This window comes from Nicotiana tomentosiformis, chromosome 10, assembly GCF_000390325.3.
Source record: "Nicotiana tomentosiformis chromosome 10, ASM39032v3, whole genome shotgun sequence".
Lineage (NCBI taxonomy): Eukaryota > Viridiplantae > Streptophyta > Magnoliopsida > Solanales > Solanaceae > Nicotiana > Nicotiana tomentosiformis.
The window spans coordinates 47278430-47288143 of NC_090821.1; the positions used below are offsets into that span (position 1 = coordinate 47278430).

Genomic DNA, 9714 nt, shown 5'->3' on the forward strand with positions numbered 1-9714 from the left:
ATGAAAGAAAAATGTGGATGGGCCCAACTTGTTTCATTTTATACTTTACCCTATTTTCTTTCTCACTGGTCCGCCAAATGACCCCTTCACCCTTAAAGAATATAGCATGTAGCACATAAGGATGATTAAATATCTTTTTGGGCCATGGGCCCGTTTTGACATAATTTGGATAGGCCTCCTACAAAGGGACGGTACCTAGGACCGGCCTCGCTAGGTCACAATGACATGATGCAAATAAAAATGACTTAAAGGCTGACCTACATTTGGGGTTTACTAACAAAGCAATTCGGGGGAGCGTATGGTCGATGGTGGCTGCTCAACCTTTCCACCCACTCCATACGTCCGACGGCCCTCCCTCCTAAAATAAGGGTGACTCAACAAAGAGTTCGTGTACGCAACGCGTACTACGAGACTTGTTGCCGAGAGAATTGACCGGGTGATGCATACGATGACAGTTATAAAGCAGTAACACATAAAGGAAAAACTGTAAACACATAAAACAACTAGCAAATAAAGCGACATAAACAAAATAAAAATCAAATAAAGCAAATAAAAAAAACATAAAAAACCTCAACCAAATATTTTAAAAAGCCAACAAGATCAAGTACCAGCTCGAACCTGCAACTGCCCAGCAGAGTCGCCAAAGCTGTCGCACCCTTTTTTTCACCTCACTAACCCTCTTTAAAATAGATAAAGTGGTTTTTGAAGCTCAAAAAGGTTTTCAATTAGAAAGGGACAAAATATTTATTTAAAAGGGATTAACTCAAAGTCTCCACTTGACATATAATCTCGGTGTGCCAAGTCACCATTTAAATATAATTTTCCCTTAAAAACATATTTGACTCTAAATCAGTTTGCGCCAGAGATTCTAGATAAGGGAGTATATTTGACTTTGGGAGAAGGTGTTAGGCATTCCCCAAGTCCCGTGGGAGCCACGGTTATATATATGATCAAGTTGGCTTTAAAGGATACTCAAATTAAGGCTAAAAACACAAAGAAAAATAAACACAAAGGAAAATAAATACAAAAGAGGCTCGAGGTCGTCCCCACCTAAATGAAAAAAAATTAAACGAAAAGAAAATTAAAGTAATAAATTAACCTATACTATGCTTACTCTACGATGTCCGTCACGACCTCAAATTACATTCACTAGGGGGCATACCCCGGATAAAATATATACAAAATCTACAGGGCATTCCCTTGAATATAAACTAAAGGGAACAACCTCTCGCCTCGAATAAAAATAAAAATAAAAAGACCTAAAGTTGGCCTACCCAAATGTTATCGGCCTAAACATGCTCCTAGTGGATTCAAAATAAATAGATCTACATAAATAAGAGATTCAGAACACTAACAACTTATATTTTACCTCAATCCCACATCACCTAATTAAAATTTCTAATTTGATTCATCATTAGTCTACTAGGCATATTTTTTTATTTAAGAAGTCAAACATCAGTAAACACTCAAAACACTAACTCAAGAAAGCAGCGTCATATGCACAATTAGGCAGACTCAAATCAATCAGAATTCCATTCGATATCAAAACACACAAGTAAGAATCATTAAGATAATTAAGAATCGAGTTTAGAATTAGACCTCACGGAGAGCAAATTTCCAGTATTAACAGAGAAACTTCGAGAAAATCCTACTGCCTGCCGCTGATCGAATCAGAATCCACTCCGACGACCTCGAACGGACCTCATCAACCAAAAAAAAAAAAAACTTCACCGGATGAACTTAAACCTCTTGAACCCAACTCGAAATTCTAGCTAAAATAGTTTAATGGCGGAGCAGAGTTTTTAGATTGTCAGACTCGGAGTAACTAGTAGGTAGCACCGGCGAAGAGCAACAAAGCCGTGAGGAATGAGGAATTGGGGATGGATCTGTTTTTTACTTTTAGGGATTATATTTGTTTATTCTCAATTATTATTTTGTAGAGATTTGTCTATTCCTAAATTTTATATTATAAAGCAAGAATGAGGAATTGGGGATGTGCAGTGGTATGAAATCTAAGAAGAAAGGATTGGAAAAATTCAGGGATTAGGTTCGGCATTTGGGTTATGTAAAGATTGTAACTAGATTCATGGAATGCAGGCGTGTCTGTTTTTATGGGTGCCGATGCCTAGGGTCTTCGCTTAGAGGAATCCCCTAGGGTTTCCATAATTGGATATTTTATATGGAGGCAGGAAGTGATGATAGCCATTGGATTAGAGGGAAATAGATGGCTAAGATTAAATCTTATATTTTAAGTGGAGAGTGGGCTAATGGGTTGGGAAGAATGGGCCTTTGTCTTTCTGGGCCACTAATATCCGAAAATGAGCTCTTAATTGACCCAAATTCAATTCTTTCTCAATGATCAAAAATAAAAATAAAAATAAAAATACTACCAAAATATACTAATTAATCTTAGTTAATAAGAATAAACTATTAAAGTGAACTATATATTAAAATGAAAATATTTTTTGTATTGTTTAAATGTTATAAAAAAGGTAGAGAAAACTATGTTATAGTAATGGTAAAAATTAAAATATTATCATTACAAAATACTAATAAGCTTAAATAAATAAAAAAAGTATAAAAATAAAAAGATATATAATAATAGAAGAAATATTATAAAACTAATTTTGGTGTTTTTAGACTTATGTTTTAAAATAAAATAAAAATTAAAAATTGACTGAAATCCTATTAAAATGAAAAATAAGTTACGCGGGTCAAAAATTACGTGCTTACAGGTGCAAGGTCACGAGTCAGTTTTGAAGGGAAGGGCATAAATTCTTAGACATCATGGACGGTTTCAGATGACTAGGTGAATGATATTACTACTTGGTATTACTTGAGAAGGGTGCGCATTTCAGAAGGCGCATTGTGTTTTGATTTAAAGATGTTTCATTGGTATTGCGGTGCTCGCCGGGTTGATCTACCGCTGATATTCGGATTTGTACTATGTGGCATAGAAGAATTATAGAAGTATTCCTCGTGGGATGATCGTGTATGAGAGATGTGTTAGACATTCGGGCAGTGGAGTTGGGATCTAATATGGTGATTCGTGTGTTTTATGGATTTGGAGACTTGGAGTTCTTAGAAGCAGATTTTTTCGTGGTTGTGGACTGTGAAGTTGTGGCCAGAGCTAGACAAATGATAGTAAGTGTTATGATTCAGTCATTGTGGACCTTCAGGTGGTTATTTATCTATTTGTGGATGACCAGAGTTGATTCGGGGCCCGTTGGTAGGCCAATGAGGATGTGTATTCTACACCGAGTCGGATTGGTTGACTCCGTACTGCTACTGTTGAAGGATGTGCCATTCGGTTGGTGTTGAACTTATTCGGTTGGTGTTGAACTTAGTCGTGTTATGAAATTATCCGAGAGTTACTCTTCTGTGCTACGAGGAATTATGATTCGTTGGTTTTAGGCATAGATGGTGAAGTTCTATTGGGGCCTTATAGCGGAATTTGAGCGAGATGAGTATTTGGATATTGCATGATCGATTGCATAAAAGTTATGTTCTTTCAGGTTTTTTGTGGCATTGTGTCATTTACCTACCCGTGGTTATTGATTTTAATTAGGGTGGCTCGAAGTATATAATATGGACCAGCATTTGGATGGGGTCACGCGTTGCAGCAGAGTTATGTTAAGGTATGAACCTTGTGTAAGAATCATGTGTTATGGTTCTCTGGTGTGTGATGGGCTTTTAGCATTGCGTTGTGGCGGTATTTGTTGAACTTGCAGGATGATTCTCTCGTTTGAGTCATTTTCCATGTTTGAGTACATTTGAATTATTGCGATGGGTGCATGAATTTCACGGTTTGTGGCTCTGGGTAGTATTGGTGTTGCATGTCAGTAGAGTAGTTGGTATTTAATAAGATGAAGTGGTCGGATCTAGGATGAATGCTATCGGATTTGATTGCGGTATATTTGGAAGTATATTATCGGAAGTCAGCTTAGAAATGGGCGATAGTTCTTGTTAAAGGAGAGGGAGCTCCATGACTTGTTGGTATGATGAATGGTTATGAGTTTTCACGTGTTTCTTTCATCATTGGCAGTGTACAAAGGTTTTAGAATGAGGTTTTGTTTGACATGAGATTTATTACCGGAATTGGGTAGTTTTGGGCAGCTACAGTGATTGGAGATGTTGCTATGAGTATTTGAATTGTGCGGTATATCATGTGATTACATCTTAGGTTATGGTTATGGGTTGATACAGTTTGTTTAGACTTATTCAGTGTGTATATGCGAAATGCGGATCTTATAAGAAATTCCGGATATTGAAAATTGGATTCTAAGCTTTACGGGCTAAGGTTGGAGTAATGATCCTCAATATGTTGTGTTGTCGGGCCTATATGGGATAGGGTGACGTGGGATCATCCCCGGGTATGTGTACGGTAAGGTTACACGACGGTTAAATGACTTTGAGAACAACTCTGGACACGTTCGAGGACGAACGTATGTTTAAGTGTGGGAGAATGTAACGACCCAACCGGTCGTTTTGAGCATTGGTACTTTGCTCGGTACTTTACGGGCATGAGTAGCTCCGTATGATGTTTTATGACTTATGTGAATCGTCGGTTTTGGTTTTCAGGTTATTCGGAATCGAATTGGAAGAATGGATTTCATTGTTGAAGCTTTAAATTGGGAGAGTTGACCAAGTTTGACTTTTTGTGAATTTGAACCCGAAACGGAGTTTTGATGGTTCCGGTAGGTCCGTATAGTAATTTTGGACCCGAACGTATGCCCAGATTTGCATTTGGATGTTTCTACAAGGTTTCGACACAAATTGGCAAAAATTAGAAATTTGAAGGTTTGAAAAGTTTAAAAGTTTGACCGAGAATTGACTTTGCGGATATCAGGATCAGATTGTGGTTCGGGGAGTTGGAATAGCTTCGTTATGCCATTTTGGACTTGTGTGCAAAATTGGAGGTCAATCGAACGTGATTTTATAGGTTTTGGCATCGGTTGTGGAAGTTTGAAGTTTAAAGTTCATCAAGTTTGAATTTAGGTGCGATTAATTGTTTCAATGTTGTTATGTGTGTTTTGAGGCCTTAAGTAGGTCCGTGTTATTTTATGGGACTTGTTGGTATACTTGGTTGGGTTCCCGAGGGGCTCGGGCGTGTTTTAGATTGATTTCGGATCATTTTCTTCATGTTTTCATTGCTGGTTGTTGCTGGTTCTGGTGTGACCGCACGTGCGGTTGGTTTGCGCAGGTGCGATGGTCATAGAAGAGAAAAAGGAGTCGTAGGAGCGGAGGTCTTGCTGGGAGTAGGAGTCCGTAGAAGCGGAGGTCTTGCTGGGAGTAGGAGTCCGCAGAAGCGGAGGTTCATTCGCATCTGCGAAGGCGCAGATGCGGTGTGAAAGGGCGCAGAAGCGAACGTCAACGTAGGAGAGCAATTTGAAATCGCACCTGCGTGTGCGCAGCAACGGAGTTTCTACCGCAGGTGCGAAGGCAGACCTCCAGTGCTTCTCCGCAAAAGCGTGTTTTTGGTCGCAAAAGCGACGCCGCAGAAGCGGCTAATATGCCGCAGGTGCTAGAATGCTGGGCAGGATGCTATAAATGGAGGCTTTGGTTCTTTTATCATATTTTGAGATGTGGGACTCGGATTGAGGCGATATTTGGAGCAATCTTTATCACTAGGATTGGGGTAAGTGTTCTACACTTGGTTTTGATCTTATTTCATGAATCTATCTTCATTTTTGGTATTGGTTGATGAATTTTAAAGAGAAATTGGGGGTTTTAGCCTAAAGTTCCATAATTTGAATTTTTGAGTTTTAAACATTGATTTGGAGTCGGATTTGAGTGAAACTAGTAGGTTAGACTCGTAATTGACTGGGTTGTCGGATTTTACGAGTTTTGTCGGGTTCCGAGGTGCAGGCCTGGGTTGGACCTTTTGGCCGATTTTGGACTTTTGATTAAAGATTCGACCTTTATCGATTGAGTTTGTTTATTTTTGCATTATTTGATGTATTTGAGTTGCTTTTGGCTAGGGGTGGGTATTTGATATTTCGGTTCGGTATTTAAGAATTTTGGTTCGGTATTTCGGTATTCGATTTATCAATTGTATATACCAAATACCATACCAAAGTATTTCGGTACGGTTCGGTATTTTTTATTTTGGTTCGGTACGATTTCGGTACGGTTTCAATTTAATACATATTCATGTATCGTACTGCCAAGTGCTAAGAGCCTAAGCATTAAGCAAAAGGCAGCAACACTAAATAATCAAATCCGCCATTATGCCTAACAAAAGGTGTGTAAGTAAGGCAGCACCACAATACTAAATAATCTGCCAACTGCCATTCTGCCTAATAAAAGGCAGCAAGGCAACAACACTAAATAATAAAATAAGCAAGCCAGAAACACTAAATAACAAAAGGCGTGTAAGAGCACATGATTATTACATTTACAGCAAGTACACACCTGATTATCACATTCCCAACAAGTACTTGAAAGGGAAAAGAAGTAAATAAATATCACAGCAAGCTAAGATAGTAACAACTACTAACGAGTAGCAGCAACCAACAGAATTAAACACAGTACAACAAAAACATAAAGGGCATCCCTCTATTCAAGTTTACACTAATAGTCTCAAATCAACTTAGTCTTAATTCTTAAATACAGATTTCAAGAAGACGCTCAAGACAATGCCTAATATGCTTCCTTAAACAATATGTGCCATCCCTTTTTGGATGAACATTAGGAGCACGGGTCATGATTGCACTTGAACCTAAAAAAAAAGATAAATCATAAGTTAGAATATTATTTTTTTGATGATAATAAAACAAAACTACAAAAGTATATCACCAAACAAATAGAGTATTAAACTTACCACTCAAGTTACAAGTTGCAATTACACATCAAACAATGCTAGTAGTACTTCCATTATTTTCCATATCTAAAGATAATTCGACCAAATATGTCATACAAATAAACAAGTATGATATATTATTTTGAACTAAAATACATACAAAATATTAAAGCTTACCAAACTCGAGTTCCTCAAGATACTCCCAGTCTTCTTCAACACTGATAGGATTCTTCTCTTCTCTAAGCCAATCTTGAACACAAACAAGAGTTTGCACACATTTAGGAGTCAATGAACTCCTAAATGAATCAAGAATACGGCCACCGGTGCTAAACGCACATTTCGACGCCACACTAGAAATTGGAATGGCCAACACATCACGAGCCAACTCCGAAAGAATAGGAAATCTAGGAGCATGTGTTTTCCACCAACTTAAAATATCAAATTCTTCACTAAAAGGCTCTTGTTCTTCATTAATGTATTTATCCAACTCCGATTTAGCACCCCCACTTCCATTGTCTTCCTTTTGTTTCTTCAAGTGAAGCTTCGTCCTTATTAATGATGCAGTTAAAATACTCCCACTAGATGTATTAGATGTGTTATTAGATGAAGTAGAACTAGATGGGGATTGAGGACAAGATCCAGTTGAATACTTTTTTAGATACTCTTCAAACAAAGAATTCATATAAGCATACACCTCAACATTTATTTTCTTCCCTTTTTCCTCCCCAGAAAGTTCTTCAAGTGCAAGGCTAACATATTCAAATTTGTTACGTGGATCCAAGACGAAAGCAATAAAAATTATTTTATTCATCTTTTCAGGCTCACCCTAATACTTCTTGAATTTTTCTTGCATCTGCTCAGCCATTTTTCTCAAATGCTCATCCTCACTAATTAAACACATTTTCAAATGACAATAAAGTTCAGATACATCCTCAAAATGAGAATTACAAGTGACATAACGTGAACCTGAAACTTTTTTGGTGAGATCGTGAAATCTTGCAAGAAACGCTATCATATTCCTCACATTCACCAAATCATCAGATTTAAGAGGACCTGCACTACTACCATCTTCACAAAGATGAGAACATAGATAAGCAGAAAATCCATCATCAAAAAGATGAAACTTGTCAAAGACCTTTTCAAAGTTTTGTGCCGTATCCAACATAAAATAGGTGAAATTCCACCAAGTAGGAACATCCAAACATAATGTTTTGGTACATTCTACCTTTACATGTGCACAACATTGTTTAAACTTTAAGGTCCTTGCAGGCGAAGATCTCACATACCTCACAATATTTCTAAGACGTGTGACAGAAGCATCAATTTCTTTCAAACTATCTTGCACAATTAGATTTAGTATATGAGCCATACATCTCACATGAATATGTTTACCACTCATCATATTAGTTTTTCACATATCTAATTTTTTAGACAATTCTTTGATTGTGACATCATTTGAAGAAGCATTGTCCACGGTAATAGTGAACACCTTGTCTAATTTCCATTCAAGCAAACAATTAGAAATAGCTTTAGCCATCTCTTCACCCTTATGACTAGTGATAGGGCAAAAATTAAGTATTCTTTTATGCAACTTCCAATCCCTATCAATGAAGTGGGCTGTCAAACACATATAATTTATTCTTTGCAATGAAGTCCATGTGTCTGTTGTGAGGCAAATTTTTGGTTGTGCTTCTCTAAAAGACCTTCTTAGATTTTGCTTCAATTCATCGTAAACTTCATAACAATCCCTTGTTATTGTTCTACGAGAAGGAAGACGAAATAATGGTTGAGTTATTCTCATAAATTTCATAAAACCTTCCTTTTATACAAAGCTAAATGGTAGTTCATCAATAACTATCATCTCAATTAAGGCCCTCCTAACCACTTCTTGATCAAATTTCCAAAGTGATCCTCCATCATTTTGGCAAGATTGAAAATTTATCTTTGTTTGACTATTATCTTTATCAATGTTAGGTGGGTATTCTTTTCATCTAGCCAAATAATTTTTCAATCCTGTTGTTCCATTCCTAGATGTATTAGCAGCATAAGCTTGCTTACAATATCTACACCTTGCTTTACCGACTCCATTTACCTCAAATTTATCAAAATATTGCCAAACTTCGGATCGAGGTTGCATGGATTTTCTTTTCTTAGAATCTTGAGTATCAATTGTGTTGGTGTTGCTATCTTCAGTAATAGGTAAACTTTCAGTTGAGCCGGCATCACTTACTCTACTTTCATCTGTCATCTATATAAAATTAAAACAAATATAAACACAAATTGAGACTAGAGTTGAGTTTAGATAATCAAAATCTAAAATAGAGGTTGACAAGTATTTGACAAGGATGTTTACGAGTTTCTGGGCTACTGTTTCCCTAACATAATTTTGTAATCTCACTAGAGATATATTTATATGATTATATTTTACTAGAAATACTAGTAATTGAGAGCAAGAAAAAAGAATATTATGCAAAGAGTGGAATCTGGAAGTGAGTCTTCATGTCAAAGTTAGCAACCTTCTATAAGACAATTAATGTAGACGTTCAGTTTTCTTTTTTCTTTCACAAATATAGAATTTGTTTTCTGATTTCATTATTACATCAAATGAAGATAATCAAAATAAAGTACGCCACCTAACAAGAAAATGCCTCTTTACACGCCACCTAGTGAAAGATAATCACATAAATTCTTTTTGCTTGCCCACCCCTAGTTACCACTCATTCAAATCTTGTAGTTTAATAACTCTACTAAAAAACTAATCCCACTCTTTACATGTCACTGGAATCTTTAGGTTCAAAGTGGAATTTTTTAGAACTTGTTTATGAAAAGATTAGCCATTAAAAAAAAAAGTGTCAAAACAAAGAGTTTTTCTTATTCCAAGAACTACCAATTAATCTACCACAAATTATTAT

At 36.6% G+C, this 9714-nt stretch overlaps 2 protein-coding genes across 2 annotated transcripts; both read right to left on the reverse strand.

The window, feature by feature from the left end:
- Positions 1–6851: 6851 nt before the first annotated feature.
- On the reverse strand, positions 6852–7937 carry LOC138900122 (zinc finger BED domain-containing protein RICESLEEPER 2-like). Its single transcript, XM_070186830.1, has 2 exons — positions 6980–7937; positions 6852–6889 (listed from the first exon to the last, which is right to left on the reverse strand). Exons 1-2 carry the CDS (start codon positions 7611–7613, stop codon positions 6852–6854), a joined length of 672 nt encoding a protein of 223 aa, XP_070042931.1. The 5' UTR covers positions 7614–7937.
- On the reverse strand, positions 7629–8171 carry LOC138900123 (zinc finger BED domain-containing protein RICESLEEPER 2-like). Its single transcript, XM_070186831.1, has one exon. The coding sequence runs from the start codon at positions 8169–8171 to the stop codon at positions 7629–7631; it is 543 nt and encodes a 180-aa protein (XP_070042932.1).
- Positions 8172–9714: the final 1543 nt, after the last annotated feature.

What these genes read in the sequence shown, in the direction of transcription:
- LOC138900122 (XM_070186830.1), bottom strand. Translation starts at nt 7,613, where the DNA reads ATGAATAAAATAATTTTTATTGCTTTCGTCTTGGATCCACGTAACAAA. An exon ending in TCTTGAGGAACTCGAGTTTG is followed by an intron (nt 6,890 to 6,979) that starts GTAAGCTTTAAT and finishes AATTATCTTTAG; the next exon opens with ATATGGAAAATAATGGAAGT.
- LOC138900123 (XM_070186831.1), bottom strand. Translation starts at nt 8,171, where the DNA reads ATGGCTCATATACTAAATCTAATTGTGCAAGATAGTTTGAAAGAAATT.